Source organism: Rhamphochromis sp. 'chilingali' (genome assembly GCF_963969265.1).
Source record: "Rhamphochromis sp. 'chilingali' genome assembly, chromosome: 14".
Classification (NCBI taxonomy): Eukaryota; Metazoa; Chordata; class Actinopteri; order Cichliformes; family Cichlidae; genus Rhamphochromis; species Rhamphochromis sp. 'chilingali'.
The window spans coordinates 13,567,795-13,585,523 of NC_137941.1; the positions used below are offsets into that span (position 1 = coordinate 13,567,795).

The window sequence follows — 17,729 nt, forward strand, 5'->3', positions numbered from 1 at the left end:
TTTAGAACAAATCATGTTGAAAAGAAACAAGTTAGTCGTGTTTTATCCTCAAGCTCCGCCCCCTGGAAAGGAAAAATCGGCTGCACTGTCCGCCATTTTTGTCTCTCGCTTTGGAAAATCTACTACCATCTGGAGTTTTACACTTGAAGGTAAATAGGATTTTAAAGCTAACACACCAGTGAGAAAGAGTGTAGACCCTTTATATATGTGGACTTTTACTGGGGTGTTGTTATTTTACAGGTATGTGGGCTGTTTATCGAAAACCATGAAAGGCCAATGTTAGGCTCCAGTTAGCTAATGGTAACCGAAATTATGCGATAAGCAAATTAGTAATTAACATATATAATGTGAGTTAATATTGTTTGTATATTCTTTCAGTCTAAATTAACAGACTATTACAAACTTGCATCGGTGTCTGTAGTAAGTGGTGGTACCTGCAGTGTCTTAACTAGTGATGGCCAAATGAAGCTTTCCGAAGCACTGAAGCTTGTATTGAAAAACGGTTCATTACTCGAAGCTTTTCAACACAGTCCTCTCCGGTGACATCTGGTGGTGAAAATTTTGAAGAGCAGCTTGAATCTGCAAAATAAAACGGACTGCTCAATTATCACTGCTCACTCAAGAGTGGAGTTCTCTCTGATATTGGGCCACCGTTCCGTTGCTTTGAACATGTAATTGTGTGGATGCTTTAAGCATCCACACTATTGAGTTCCTGTTTCTCTTTATTCTTTATACTTTATTATTGTGTGGATGCTTTAAGCATCCACACTATTGAGTTCCTGTTTCTCTTTATTCTTTATTATTATTGTGTGGATGCTTTAAGCATCCACACTATTGAGTTCCTGTTTCTCTTTATTCTTTATACTTTATTCTAGTTGCTTCCGTACACTTTTCGCCGTTAAACTACTTCCACAATTTTCAGCCGATTTTCACCGTTCAAATTTTAAACTATTCTGCTATTTTTGCTAATTCCTGCTACGATTTTTGCTATTTTTAACTATTATACTTTTTAAAATATTAAGCTTTTTTCCTTTAATTTGTCCCATTGAAATGAATGGGAAACTTCTGCAATTCTGCTAAATTTTGCTTGTTTTTGAAACTTAACTACTTCCTCATATTTTCACCTAGAACAACCATTCAAATTTTAAAATGTTCACAAATTATTGGGCTATTCAGGTATGATTCAGCTTTTTCAAATCTTCTACTGTTTTACTTTTATGCCTCTTAAAGTTTTGAGTTGCAAAATTTTGATTTTTCACAAAATACATGCGTTGTTATGGTTGCTATGCTCTTGGCTTCCAGTGTGCCACTGAAGCTTTTGCAGTCTTCTCTTCATGACCGAACAACTGTTTGCTACTTGCTCAATTTTCACTCAACTTCCACAAATTATATATCAAAACGTAGGTATTTTTGCTGGCTTTCAGAAAATGTCACTATCATTGTTGTGGGATTTATAGAATTTTTGCAAATCTCCTCAGACCAACACAATGTCAGAAAACTCTCCATATAAAGTGAATGGAGAGCTTGTTCAAAATCATCACTGCATTTCTGTAATGAGAGGCATATTCGAATCGTCATATCTCCTTAATGAAGCAAAGTTAAGACATGAGGCTTGTCCCCGTATATCTTCAGACACTCCTGACGCTCACAATTCAAGAATTTCTTTCTCACCTATTACCGTTCTGAAATGAGTTGGACTTGTTTGAGGGTAGGAAATTTGTCCTTCGCTCAGATTTCTTCAGATTTCAAACTGTGGAAATGAACCACTTTTTTCTCTCGTCATAACTTTTTGTTGGATTTCCACAGAGACCTGAAAATTTCTATGACTGTTCACCAAAGCCTGCTGTCTCTTACGGTGAAAGAATGATATCGATACTCCAAATAGATTTCGAGTTACAAAGCGTTGTTTGAGGGCAAGTCAAGGTAGTTTTTGCTTCGCTCTGCTCAGTTATGGTGCATTAGAAGTCTAATATCTTTAATAATTCATATTTTAATGATAAATTGTAAACACTGGAAGATTCCCCCATCTCTTCTGAACAAAACGGTGTAAGAATGACCGCTCTAGCCCCTACGGTTTGGAAATTATGGTCATTTGTTTGAGGGGAGTCCTCACTATGAGAAATAGGCTGCAATAATCCTGTGCCTCTCTGTGCTGCGTGTGTAAAAAGAGGCACATGTTTTGGCGGGAAAAAGTACACAGGCTCTCTGATTGGTGGATTCAAATTCAGCAGCTCCCAGGCTGACCTAGAAACTTACTTCTCTCTCCCTGTGCATTTTTTTGCTGATTTTTTCATTTAACAAGTATATTTGAGGGACCCTCAGCATGTTCAGCATTTTTTCAGCTGTCCATTTTGCTTTTCCAATTTTTCTGTTTAACTTATTACTATTGTGCTAAATCACACTATTTCTGCTATTTTATAAGATTTGTGCTTAATATACTATTTCTGCTTTTATAGGATTTGTGCTTAATATAGTATTTCTGCTAAATGTAGTATTTATGCTTAATCATACTATTTTTGCTTTTCATAGTATTTGTGCTTAATATAGTATTTCTGCTAAATTTAGTATTTCTGATTAATTATAGTTTTTCTACTAAATCATAGTACAGTATTTCTGCTTTTTATGGGATTTGTGCTAAAACAAAGTATTTCTACTAAATGTAGTATTTGTGCTTAATCATACCATTTCTGCTTTTTATAGGATTTGTGCTTAATATAGTATTTCTGCTAAATTATAGTATTTCTGCCAAATTATAATATTTGTGCTAAAACATAGTCTCAATTTAAAATTACAATATTCATAGTTCATCACAGTGTCTCTGGTAAATCACAATATTTCTGCTCTGTTGTACTATTTTTCTAAATCATAGTGTTTCTGTAATGTTTAAGTATTTTTGGCTAAATATATTCTTTCTGTTATCTTATACTATTTCTCCTAAATTCTTGTATTTTTGAGAAGTTATCATGTTTCTGGTAAGTTACAATATTTCTGCTGAATTCTGCTATGCTATTGTATTTCTGCCAAGTATTATGTTTCCTCTAAGATATTGCAGTTCTGCTAAGTTATTCCATTTTAGCAAACTTCTTTTGCTTCTGCAAAGTTTTTACAATTTCTGCAACTTTTCAGCTTTTTCAGCTACTTTTTGCATACAGCTTCAGCTTTAAGCATCCACACTGCATTTTCGCAGGAAATGCAAATTTTTCTAGTTATTATTATTATTATTCTAGTTGCTTCCGTACACTTTTTGGCACTTAACTACTTCCACAATTTTCAGCCGATTTTCACCGTTCAAATTTTAAACTATTCTGCTATTTCTGCTAATTTACGCTATGATTTTTGCTATTTTTAACTATTATACTTTTTAAAATATTAAGCTTTTTTCCTTTAATTTGTCCCATTGAAATGAATGGGAAACTTCAGCAATTCTGCTAAAATTTGCTTGTTTTTGAAACTTAACTACTTCCTCATATTTTCACCTAGAACAACCATTCAAACTTTAAAATGTTCATAAATTATTGGGCTATTCAGGTATGATTCAGCTTTTTGAAATCTTTTACTGTTTTACTTTTATGCCTCTTAAAGTTTTGAGTTGCAAAATTGTGATTTTTCACAAAATACATGCGTTGTTATGGTTGCTATGCTCTTGGCTTCCAGTGTGTCACTGAAGGTTTTGCAATTTTCACTTCATGTCCGAACAACTTCTTGCTACTTGCTCAATTTTCACTCAACTTCCACAAATTATACATCAAAACGTAGGTATTTTTGCTGGCTTTCAGAAAATGTCACTATCATTGTTGTGGGATTTATAGAATTTTTGCAAATCTCCTCAGACCAACACAAGGTCTCAAAACTCTCCATATAAAGTCAATGGAGAGCTTGTTCAAAATCATCGCTGGATTTCTGTAATGAGAGGCATATTCGAATCGTCATATCTCCTTAACGAAGCGACTTTAAGACATGAGGCTTGTCCCCGAATATCTTCAGACACCCCTGACGCTCACAATTCAAGAATTTCTTTCTCACCTATTACCGTTCTGAAATGAGTTGGACTTGTTTGAGGGTAGGAAATTTGTCCTTCGCTCAGATTTCTTCAGATTTCAAACTGTGGAAATGAACCACTTTTTTCTCTCGTCATAACTTTTTTTTGGATTTCCACAGAGACCTGAAAATTTCCATGACTGTTCACCAAAGCCTGCTGTCTCTTACGGTGAAAGAATGATATCGATACTCCAAATAGATTTCGAGTTACAAAGCGTTGTTTGAGGGCAAGTCAAGGCAGTTTTTGCTTCGCTCTACTCAGTTATGGTGCATTAGAAGTCAAATATCTTTAATAATTCATATTTTAATGATAAATTGTAAACACTGGAAGATTCCCCCATCTCTTCTGAACAAAACGGTGTAAGAATGACCGCTCTAGCCCCTACGGTTAGGAAATTATGGTCATTTGTTTGAGGGGAGTCCTCACTATGAGAAATAGGCTGCAATAATCCTGTGCCTCTCTGTGCTGCGTGTGTAAAAAGAGGCACATGTTTTGGCGGGAAAAAGTACACAGGCTCTCTGATTGGTGGATTCAAATTCAGCAGCTCCCAGGCTGACCTAGAAACTTACTTCTCTCTCCCTGTGCATTTTTTTGCTGATTTTTTCATTTAACAAGTATATTTGAGGGACCCTCAGCATGTGCAGCATTTTTTCAGCTGTCCATTTTGCTTTTCCAATTTTTCTGTTTAACTTATTACTATTGTGCTAAATCATACTATTTCTGCTATTTTATAAGATTTGTGCCTAATATAGTATTTCTGCTAAATTACAGTATTTCTGCTTTTTATACTATTTGTGCTAAAACATAGTATTTCTACTAAATGTAGTATTTATGCTTAATCATACTAGTTCTGCTTTTTATGGGATTTGTGCCTAATATAGTATTTCTGCTTTTTATAGGATTTTTGCTCAAACATAGTATTTCTACTAAATGTAGTGTTTATGCTTAATCATCCTATTTCTGCTTTTTATAGTATTTGTGCTAAAACATAGTATTTCTACTAAATGTAGTATTTATGCTTAATCATAGTATTTCTATATATTTCTGCCAGGTCCCCAGGCAGCCAATCCTCTGTGAGGACTTAGACATTCAAATTTTCAAATCAGGGCCTGCACGGTTTCCCAGCCAATCATATATGTGTCCTGAGGCATTCAAATTTGCATATTGGGGCCTTCATGGCTTCTAAGCCAGCCAATCATATCTGAGGGCTGAGGAATTCAAATCCACAAATCAGGGCCTGCACGGCTTCCCAGGCAGCCAATCATATATGTGGCCTCAGGCATTCAAATTTGCATATTGGGGGAATTCGTGGCTTCTAAGTCAACAAGTCATCCATGTCGTATATCTCTAAAAATTCACATTTTAATGATAAATTGTTAACACTGGAAGATTCCCCCATCTCTTCTGAACAAAACGGTGTAAGAATGACCGCTCTAGCCCCTACGGTTAGGAAATTATGGTCATTTGTTTGAGGGGAGTCCTCACTATGAGAAATAGGCTGCAATAATCCTGTGCCTCTCTCTGCTGCGTGTGTAAAAAGATGCACCTGTTTTGGCGGGAAAAAGTACACAGGCTCTCTGATTGGTGGATTCAAATTCAGCAGCTCCCAGGCTGACCTAGAAACTTACTTCTCTCTCCCTGTGCATTTTTATGCTGATTTTTTCATTTAACAAGTATATTTGAGGGACCCTCAGCATGTTCAGCATTTTTTCAGCTGTCCATTTTGCTTTTCCAATTTTTCTGTTTAACTTATTACTATTGTGCTAAATCATACTGTTTCTGCTATTTCATAAGATTTGTGCTTAATATAGTATTTCTGCTTTTAATAGGATTTGTGCTTAATATAGTATTTCTGCTTTTTATAGAATTTGTGCTTAATATAGTATTTCTGCTTTTTATATGATTTGTGCTTAATATGGTATTTCTGCTAAATTATAGTATTTCTGCTTTTTATAGGATTTGTGCTAAAACATAGTATTTCTACTAAATGTAGTATTTATGCTTAATCATACTATTTCTATATATTTCTGCCAGGTCCCCAGGCAGCCAATCCTCTGTGAGGACTGAGACATTCAAATTTTCAAATCAGGGCCTGCACGGTTTCCCAGCCAATCATATAAGTGTCCTGAGGCATTCAAATTTGCATATTGGGGCCTTCATGGCTTCTAAGCCAGCCAATCATATCTGAGGGCTGAGGAATTCAAATCCACAAATCAGGGCCTGCACAGCTTCCCAGCCAGCCAATCATATATGTGGCCTCAGGCATTCAAATTTGCATATTGGGGAATTCGTGGCTTCTAAGTCAACAAGTCATCCATGTCATATATCTCTAAAAATTCATATTTTAATGATAAATTGTCAACACTTGAAGATTCCCCCATCTCTTCTGAACAAAACGGTGTAAGAATGACCGTTCTAGCCCCTACGGTTAGGAAATTATGGTCATTTGTTTGAGGGGAGTCGTCACTATGAGAAATAGACTGCAATAATCCAGTGTCTCTCTCTGTGCTGCGTGTGTAAACAGAAGCACCCGTTTTGGTGGGGAAAAGTGCACAGCCTCTCTGATTGGTGGATTCAAATTCAGCAGCTCCCAGGCTGACCTAGAAACTTACTTCTCTCTCCCTGTGTGTGTGTGTGTGTGTGTGTGTGTGTGTCTGTGTGTGACAGGGAGAGAGAGAGAGAGAGAGAGAGAGAGAGAAAGCCTTTTAATGGGATGATCTCATTGTAAGATTCAAATTCAATATATTTAGACTGGGTGACTGAATTTGATCTTGTGTGTGTGTCTCTCTGTGCATGTGTGTTTCCTTATGTGTACATATTTGTGATTGTGTGGCTGTTTTAGATTTTTTTTGCTGATTTTTTTCATTTAACAAGTATAGTTGAGGGACCTTCAGCATGTTCAGCATTTTTTCAGCTGTCCATTTTGCTTTTCCAATTTTTCTGTTTAACTTATTACTATTGTGCTAAATCATACTATTTCTGCTATTTCATAAGATTTGTGCTTAATATACTATTTCTGCTTTTATAGGATTTGTGCTTAATATACTATTTCTGCTTTTTATAAGATTTGTGCTTAATATAGTATTTCTGCTAAATTTAGTATTTCTGATTAATTATAGTCTTTCTACTAAATCATAGTACAGTATTTCTGCTTTTTATGGGATTTGTGCTAAAACAAAGTATTTCTACTAAATGTAGTATTTATGCTTAATCATACCATTTCTGCTTTTTATAGGATTTGTGCTTAATATAGTATTTCTGCTAAATTATAGTATTTCTGTCAAATTATAATATTTGTGTTAAAACATAGTCTTAATTTAAAATTACAATATTCATAGTTCATCACAGTGTCTCTGGTAAATCACAATATTTCTGCTCTGTTGTACTATTTTTCTAAATCATAGTGTTTCTGTAATGTTTAAGTATTTTTGGCTAAATATATTCTTTCTGTTATCTTATACTATTTCTCCTAAATTCTTGTATTTTTGAGAAGTTATCATGTTTCTGGTAAGTTACAATATTTCTGCTAAATTCTGCTATGCTATTGTATTTCTGCCAAGTATTATGTTTCCTCTAAGATATTGCAGTTCTGCTAAGTTATTCCATTTTAGCAAACTTCTTTTGCTTCTGCAAAGTTTTTACAATTTCTGCAACTTTTCAGCTTTTTCAGCTAGTTTGTGCATACAGCTTCAGCTTTAAGCATCCACACTGCATTTTCGCAGGAAATGCAAATTTTTCTAGTTCCAGTTGCTTCCGTACACTTTTTGGCACTTAACTACTTCCACAATTTTCAGCCGATTTTCACCGTTCAAATTTTAAACTATTCTGCTATTTCTGCTAATGATCGCTATGACTTTTGCTATTTTTTGCTATTATACTTTTTAAAATATTCCACTTTTTTCCTTTAATTTGTCCCATTGAAATGAATGGGAAACTTCCAAAATTCTGCTAAATTTTGCTTGTTTTTGAAACTTAACTACTTCCTCATACTTTCACCTAGAACAACCATTCAAACTTTAAAATGTTCACAAATTATTGGGCTATTCATGTATGATTCAGCTTTTTCAAATCTTTTACCATTTTACTTTTATGCCTCTTAAAGTTTTGAGTTGCACAATTGTGATTTTTCACAAAATACATGCGTTGTTATGGTTGCTATGCTCTTGGCTTCCAGTGTGTCACTGAAGGTTTTGCAATTTTCACTTCATGTCCGAACAACTTCTTGCTACTTGCTCAATTTTCACTCAACTTCCACAAATTATACATCAAAACGTAGGTATTTTTGCTGGCTTTCAGAAAATGTCACTATCATTGTTGTGGGATTTATAGAATTTTGGCAAATCTCCTCAGACCAACACAAGGTCAGAAAACTCTCCATACAAAGTCAATGGAGAGCTTGTTCAAAATCATCGCTGGCTTTCTGTAATGAGAGGCATATTCGAATCGTCATATCTCCTTAACGAAGCAAAGTTAAGACATGAGGCTTGTCCCCGAATATCTTCAGACACCCCTGACGCTCACAATTCAAGAATTTCTTTCTCACCTATTACCGTTCTGAAATGAGTTGGACTTGTTTGAGGGTAGGAAATTCGTCCTTCGCTCAGATTTCTTCAGATTTCAAACTGTGGAAATGAACCACTTTTTTCTCTCGTCATAACTTTTTGTTGGATTTCCACAGAGACCTGAAAATTTCCATGATTGTTCACCAAAGCCTGCTGTCTCTTACGGTGAAAGAATGATATCGATACTCCAAATAGATTTCAAGTCACAAAGCGTTGTTTGAGGGCAAGTCAAGGCAGTTTTTGCTTCGCTCTACTCAGTTATGGTGCATTACAAGTCAAATATCTTTAATAATTCATATTTTAATGATAAATTGTAAACACTGGAAGATTCCCCCATCTCTTCTGAACAAAACGGTGTAAGAATGACCGCTCTAGCCCCTACGGTTTGGAAATTATGGTCATTTGTTTGAGGGGAGTCGTCACTATGAGAAATAGGCTGCAATAATCCTGTGCCTCTCTGTGCTGCGTGTGTAAAAAGGCACATGTTTTGGCGGGAAAAAGTACACAGGCTCTCTGATTGGTGGATTCAAATTCAGCAGCTCCCAGGCTGACCTAGAAACTTACTTCTCTCTCCCTGTGCATTTTTTTGCTGATTTTTTCATTTAACAAGTATATTTGAGGGACCCTCAGCATGTTCAGCATTTTTTCAGCTGTCCATTTTGCTTTTCCAATTTTTCTGTTTAACTTATTACTATTGTGCTAAATCATACTGTTTCTGCTATTTTATAAGATTTGTGCTTAATATAGTATTTCTGCTTTTTATAGGATTTGTGCTTAATATAGTATTTCTGCTTTTTATAGAATTTGTGCTTAATATAGTATTTCTGCTTTTTATAGAATTTGTGCTTAATATGGTATTTCTGCTTTTTATAGGATTTGTGCTTAATATAGTATTTCTGCTAAATTATAGTATTTCTGCTTTTTATAGTATTTGTGCTAAAACATAGTATTTCTACTAAATGTAGTATTTATGCTTAATCATAGTATTTCTATATATTTCTGCCAGGTCCCCAGGCAGCCAATCCTCTGTGAGGACTGAGAAATTCAAATTTTCAAATCAGGGCCTGCACGGCTTCCCAGCCAATCATATATGTGTCCTGAGGCATTCAAATTTGCATATTGGGGCCTTCATGGCTTCTAAGCCAGCCAATCATATCTGAGGGCTGAGGAATTCAAATCCACAAATCAGGGCCTGCACAGCTTCCCAGCCAGCCAATCATGTATGTGGGCTCCAGGTATTCAAATTTGCATATTGGGGAATTCGTGGCTTCTAAGTCAACAAGTCATCCATGTCATATATCTCTAAAAATTCATATTTTAATGATAAATTGTCAACACTTGAAGATTCCCCCATCTCTTCTGAACAAAACGGTGTAAGAATGACCGCTCTAGCCCCTATGGTTAGGAAATTATGGTCATTTGTTTGAGGGGAATCCTCACTATGTGAAATAAACTGAAAGAAGCAGGTCTATGTCTCTGTGCTGCGTGTGTAAAACAGATGCACCTGTTTTGGCGGGAAAACGTAAACAGCCTCTCTGATTGGTGGATTCAAATTCAGCAGCTCCCAGGCTGACCTAGAAACTTAGTCCTCTCTCCCTGTGTGTGTGTGTGTGTGTGTGTGTGTGTGTGTGTGTGTGTGTGTGTGTGTGTGTGTGTTTAGTGGGAGAGAGAGGACCCTGCCCTTATTTGACAGCATGTCATTGTAGGATTTAAATTGAACATAGTTAGACTGGTTGACTGGATTAGAGCCTGTGTTTGTGTGTCCCTCTGTGCATTTGTGTTTCAATAAGTTATTACTATTCTGCTAAATCATAGTGTTTCTGGTACTTTTCGGTACTTGTGCTAAATACAGTATTTCTGCTAAATCATAGTATTTCTGGTACTTTTCGGTACTTGTGCTAAATACAGTATTTCTGCTTTTCATAGGATTTATGCCTAATATAGTATTTCTGCTAAATTATAGTATTTCTGCTTTTTATAGGATTTGTGCCTAACATAGTATTTCTGCTAAATTATAGTATTTCTGCTTTTTATACTATTTGTTCTAAATTATAGTATTTCTGCTTTTTATAGGATTTGTGCTTAATATAGTATTTCTGCTAAATTATAGTTTTTCTTCTTTTTATAGTATTTGTGCTAAAACATAGTATTTCTACTAAATGTAGTATTTATGCTTAATAATAGTATTTCTATATATTTCTGCCAGGTCCCCAGGCAGCCAATCCTCTGTGAGGACTGAGACATTCAAATTTTCAAATCAGGGCCTGCACAGTTTCCCAGCCAATCAAATAAGTGTCCTGAGGCATTCAAATTTGCATATTGGGGCCTTCGTGGCTTCTAAGCCAGCCAATCATATCTGAGGGCTGAGGAATTCAAATCCACAAATCAGGGCCTGCACGGCTTCCCAGCCAGCCAATCACATATGTGGTCTCAGGCATTCAAATTTGCATATTGGGGAATTCGTGGCTTCTAAGTCAACAAGTCATCCATGTCATATATCTCTAAAAATTCATATTTTAATATTAAATTGTCAACACTTGAAGATTCCCCCATCTCTTCTGAACAAAACGGTGTAAGAATGACCGTTCTAGCCCCTACGGTTAGGAAATTACGGTCATTTGTTTGAGGGGAGTCGTCACTATGAGAAATAGACTGCAAAAATCCTGTGTCTCTCTGTGCTGCTGCGTGTGTAAACAGATGCACCTGTTTTGGTGGGGAAAAGTGCACAGCCTCTCTGATTGGTGGATTCAAATTCACCAGCTCCCAGGCTGACCTAGAAACTTACTTCTCTCTCCCTGTGTGTGTGTGTGTGTGTGTGTGTGTGTGTGTGTGTGTGTGTGTGTGTGTGTGTGTGTGACAGAGAGAGAGAGAGAGAGAGAGAGAGAGAAAGGCTTTTAATGGGATGATCTCATTCTAAGATTTAAATTCAATATATTTAGACTGGTTGACTGAATTGGATCTTGTGTGTGGGTCTCTCTGTGCATGTGTGTTTCCTCATGTGTACATATTTGTGATTGTGTGGCTGTAATAAATTTTTTTGCAGATTTTTGTCATTTAACAAGTATATTTGAGGGACCCTCAGCATGTTCAGCATTTTTTCAGCTGTCCATTTTGCTTTTCCAATTTTTCTGTTTAACTTATTACTATTGTGCTAAATCATACTGTTTCTGCTATTTTATAAGATTTGTGCTTAATATAGTATTTCTGCTAAATGTAGTATTTATGCTTAATCATACTATTTCTGCTTTTCATAGTATTTGTGCTTAATATAGTATTTCTGCTAAATTTAGTATTTCTGATTAATTATAGTTTTTCTACTAAATCATAGTACAGTATTTCTGCTTTTTATGGGATTTGTGCTAAAACAAAGTATTTCTACTAAATGTAGTATTTGTGCTTAATCATACCATTTCTGCTTTTTATAGGATTTGTGCTTAATATAGTATTTCTGCTAAATTATAGTATTTCTGCCAAATTATAATATTTGTGCTAAAACATAGTCTCAATTTAAAATTACAATATTCATAGTTCATCACAGTGTCTCTGGTAAATCACAATATTTCTGCTCTGTTGTACTATTTTTCTAAATCATAGTGTTTCTGTAATGTTTAAGTATTTTTGGCTAAATATATTCTTTCTGTTATCTTATACTATTTCTCCTAAATTCTTGTATTTTTGAGAAGTTATCATGTTTCTGGTAAGTTACAATATTTCTGCTAAATTCTGCTATGCTATTGTATTTCTGCCAAGTATTATGTTTCCTCTAAGATATTGCAGTTCTGCTAAGTTATTCCATTTTAGCAAACTTCTTTTGCTTCTGCAAAGTTTTTACAATTTCTGCAACTTTTCAGCTTTTTCAGCTACTTTTTGCATACAGCTTCAGCTTTAAGCATCCACACTGCATTTTCGCAGGAAATGCAAATTTTTCTAGTTGGTTTTGTTTTCTCGATTGGGGGGCTGAAAAAAATGTAATGCGTATTTGCGTAATACATTTTGATCAATAAACTTTCCCTATTTAAACATGCACTATGGTGGCCTTTCTTTGCTCATAACTCCTTGATGTTGGTAAATACAATAAGTGAGCAATATATATAATATACATATGAAAATGCACAGCACATTATGGAGTATGCCCCTGCTGTGAAGTCCTGCCTCCATCTACTTGTCGTTTAATCACTGGACAGCTGGACAGGTTCATACAAAATATTAGATTAGGCCAATTGTCCTATACATATTTTTGACCTAGGGGTGGGATTGATTGTGAACTGGAAAGGGAAAATGCTTAGGAAGCTGAGTAGGGCTGCATCGTCACTGATTTGTAGAATCATTTTGATTCGATACAGGATCCGATTCAATTTGATTGGAATCTGGAAAGTTTTGCCTCAGTCAGAAATATTACAAGTCTGATCATTTAACAGTATATATCCATAATTTCGTATCTATTAAAAGAAAGCTGACACATGTGAGACTTAATTAGAGATGTAAACAGAGAGTTATGAAACCTGCAGCTGCAGAAGCCAGCGGGAAAAAAAGAGGCAAACACAGCGCGGACCCGCCGACACATCAAAATCTGACTCTGACGCGTCGGGTCCGCGCTCTGTGTTCACGTTTGTATGCAGAATCCGTAAACCTGCTCCCAGTTACTGTTTTAGCTGCATGGTGTTTGACGACATGTTGTGAGGTTTAACCTGAGATGCTGGCGTTTCAGGCATAATAACGTTAATTTACAAATCGACACGGGATTTTAATGAATCAATATCACTTTATTCAATTTAGCATGGATTGTAATCAGAAAGGCGATAATCAAAACCCACCCCTAATCAAGAACTTGCAAAGTAAAAACATGATCAATGTAAGGTAGCCCTTTTGTTATTTACAGTTAACAAGAGGATTAGTGTTACTGTGCGCTGGCTGAGTCTGTTTCTTTTCTTAGAAATAGTTTCTCCTGCCCTGAAGAAAATCCACTTGCATGGAACAGAAGAGGCTGTGGAGTGCAGGAACTACACTGCAAGTTGGTAGATATGCAGGTATTCCTGGGTCCTGCAGACTATCACCTAAAAACAATAAACAAAATTATTTTCTAAACTGTGTAGCAATGTCATGTACGTATAGTGTCAAATACATTTTTGTAGTCTTCATTAGCTTTAATTCACATGGAAGTGTTCCTAAAGTCATATGCTGTAATGATATTTACATTATGAAAACATGATTTTGGACATTTCAAGTTTTTCACTTCGGCAGATAAAATGAATTGAGCAAAATCAACTCAAAATATTCCCACACGCCAGAACGTCCTCTCTTCCTCGCTGGCTCCATATCTGTCAGTGGAATGATCACCTCGTCGCTATCTGTCACCATCAACACACTCCACGAATCCCGTGGATGATTCACTTCCTTATATCTGTTTGAATCAGGTACCGAAGCAGTTACGTGCGTAATGAAGCTTCGGACGTCACTGGTCACGTGACTTTTGCCAAACGAAGCAAGCCTCGACACAGTGCTTCTGAACCAGTGTGTTGTTTTTTTCGACACACGCTCCGGAGCGTCAGCTTCAAGCGGGCCATCACTAGTCTTAACCATTAAACAAGCTAATGTAGGGCCGGGATATGACTAGTTTGTTGAAACATGTCTGCTGCCAATGTGACTGCTCACACACGGTAACATTACCAGCACATAGCCACAGCCGCTATAAACATGCTGAAAGGTCAATCTAGCTTCTGTAGTCAGCAGCTGGAAGACTCAACACAGACCCAAGATTCAGTGTAACGGTTATCTAAATGTTGTGTGTCCTGTTTGTAAGCCCAGAAAAAGAAATTAAATAAAATGACGACCTTGAGCTTCAAGCTAATGTAAGCGTAATGCTATAGCATAAAGCGACTAATGCAATGATGACGTTGTTAAATTAGTAAAAATACAGTAAATATATCCAACATGAATCAGTTATATTTTTGGTCTAAACATAATTAAGTCTCACGCCTTTCACTTGTTTTAGAAGGATGTTCAGTCTTTTAAAACCAGTCATATCAAAATAACAGAAAATAGTTGTGTTTTCTGTTGAAACTCCACCCCCCCCCCCCCCCCCCAGGGCGTGTTCTGCGAGGGAAAATTCACTGTGGCGGTCCGCCATTTTTTGTCGTTGCTTCGTTTACGTTTGGTGCTGAGCTTTACTTTGTCGAGGTAAACTGAAAACTACATGTTTGAGAGGAAACGAAGAGAACACCCATTATATGGGGAAGTTTTTCTCATGAATTCCTGTTGAGCAACATAATGGAAAAAACAAGTCATTCCTTAAGTTAACTAACGATAATGCTAGCTTAAGCTGCAGGACAATATTATGTGCATTAGCTTTTTTTCAGTGTGTGCCCAGTCACATTCGCTTGTTTTTTCTCAGTGAATACAGACTAACAAACTCGTGTCCATTTAGTTAACTGGTTGTACCTAAAATGTTTTAGTTAAACAGTTAAATAAGCTAGTTTGCCATGAGGTGGGCTCTGGTGGGGGGGGGGGGGGGGGTGAAGATTTGCATATGTTATCTCACATTCTGTAAGGTAAATTTTCTGGAAAGGTCAAATTAACTAATTTAACTAAGTATTAATGAAAGACCTTGATGTGTATATGACAATAATAGATGTAGTTTCTGGGTCATTTGGCAGAACTGCAAAATGGCCAGAAGGAGGCAACTGCTGTGGTTGCAAACAGGCTTTGGGTGGTATGGAAGTAAGGGCAACTATGGAACTGCTCAGCAACATGGGACCCATAGCTAATAAATAGTAACATGACAAAAAATAACAACTTTGTGTGGATGTAACCTTGTGAGATTTGAGATTTTGACAGCATTTTTATGTGACAACTTGTCTTTTTAGATAAATGCAGAGTTTAAGCGCATTACCACCATGCCACTGCAGTCCAGATTACTCTCGCAGATAGATGTGCTATCTGACAAACTCATAAAGGTCTTCAAAAGGCGAGGAGGACAAATAGGAAGAAGACTGCAGAACATTCTGGAGCCCACGGCCCAGGTAAGAAAAAAATAATTTGTGTATACACTTTAGGGAAAATAATAATTTTAACAAAATGCTGCTTGTCACTCTATGCCAGGAGTATGTTGAAAATCACCTGGGATTTTCACAATTTACCATGGGTGCGTTTTTTGTTTTTGTTTTTTCTTTTACCTGCATCAGAACGATGTGTGGAGTTCATAGTTGAACACCTCTCTATGCTCTGACAGTATTCTGCTTCTTTGCATGGAGATTTCACTTCATGCATTACCTTTTTAAGCATTCTGAGGACTCAAATCACATGCTGTAATGAATCCATTTTTGTTCACCTAATGTGTTAATGTTAACATTTTTTGGAATAGTGACACAGATTAAAATAAGATTTGGTATAATGTTCTTTGACCAGTGTTCTGTTTAATTAAATTTTGGAATTCTGCATTTTCTAGGCCACAGATGAAGCCATTATCCAACGATCTAATAAGGAAACAACCATGGGAATTTACATCATAAAGTCAAGAGATGCCAATGGCAGCCCTGAGGACATCGGGATAGTCCTTGAAGGCCAGAGAGTCTGGCAGGATTTGGATAACTATACCCTAGCAGCTGCAATGCTGTTTGGACTAATGTACACTTTGAACCTCACCTACCCACTGGAAAAGTATACCTTCGAGGTATTATAGAAACTGGTTATGGAGCTCAAAAGGAACAGCCTTTCAAAGAAGGCCCAGGTTCTCAGGACCAGACTGTACGATTGAACAGTTTTCCAGTTATGATGTGGGAACAACATGTTTACCTCTTCGAATATGTACCATCCTTTCTTTTAAGCCAGCACTGGTAAAGTTGCAGTACATAGTGAAACTTATTTTTCTGGCACTTTTCAACTTGGGGCCTTTATTACTGCAGTTTTCACTTTTCAAGCCATGGTTTTGTTTTGTTTTTAAATTCAAACTTTGAATGTCCATTTTTCTCAATGGAAATGGCGCCTTGCACCAATTTCACCAATTTGCAATTTTTTTCCCAAGGTGCACCACTACAAACAGATTGCATCGTGTAGTATTAGTGATTGTGATGTTTAGTGATAGAAGCAAGCCAATACTAATCAGTTTAGGTCTCTTGGTTTTGTGCCTGTGGGTTATAATGTTATTTTAAGTCTCTTCTTTGTGTCATTTTAATAATTACACCCCTGTTGCCATATTACCTTACCTTATGGTTCTTACATTTAAAAAACTATTTTTTACATAAGTGCGATGTCACAAGGCCCCACAATGTTGAATTCAGGTTCCAGCAGATAACTTTGAGGAATGTTGTGGAATTTTTTTCAAGAGATGCATTGTACAAATATGACTCATGTATATTTTGGAAGCCTGAATTGAAAGTCCATTTTTACAACTGTGTAGTATTTTCAAAAATACAGGTCATTGTTCAAAAATGTTTTGCTTATTTCTTTGATTGAGAGAAAATGTACAGTACATACAGTAAGATCAGCCTTAATTTAGTTTTATTTATTGAACACTCAATTATATATTAGATTATATATTATATATTAGAAATTTGTTATAAAATAAAATAAGCTTACCATAAAATAATCTTGTCAATATAACACATAGTAGTCCAATACAATTAACACAAAAAGTTCATGTCTGATAAACAAGTGGTTTCTATAAATATTTGACCGGAATGAAAAACATAACAACAACATAAAAAAGTCATGTTCGTGTTACCAGAAAAATGTGTGCAGGTATAACATAAAAAACTAAGGTTAACCAAACATAACTTAATTTCGTGCAACCGCTTACAATAATTTTTTTATGTTTATCCCACTGATTATTTTTTTCAGTGTGGGTTAAGGAAACATGAATGCATCTTTGGGATATAGACAAAGAGTAACAGAAGCAAAAGAGATATACTGAGCACCACATTATAATTCTCGAGTTATTTAAAAGAGAATGAAAGATTAAAAACTTTCTTGGAAGGAGATAGATATGTATAGAAAGTCCCACCATGTGTGTGCCTCACTAATAGTGTTGAGCCCCTGCTGGTCCATTTTCTGAAAATCTCACAGTGTTAGGAAGGTAGCTGCCACATAAAAGTCGGCATGCTATGAAATAGCATATTCTAATAGTACTCCAT

General features: G+C 36.0%; 1 protein-coding gene across 1 annotated transcript; it reads left to right on the forward strand.

Annotated features, from left to right (window-relative positions):
* Positions 1-14,698: 14,698 nt before the first annotated feature.
* LOC308410292 (uncharacterized protein) lies at positions 14,699-16,879 on the forward strand. The gene is made up of 3 exons (XM_080903534.1): positions 14,699-14,778; positions 15,465-15,620; positions 16,046-16,879. Exons 2-3 carry the CDS (start codon positions 15,495-15,497, stop codon positions 16,277-16,279), a joined length of 360 nt encoding a protein of 119 aa, XP_080759660.1. The 5' UTR covers positions 14,699-14,778; positions 15,465-15,494; the 3' UTR covers positions 16,280-16,879.
* The last annotated feature ends 850 nt before the right edge of the window (positions 16,880-17,729 follow it).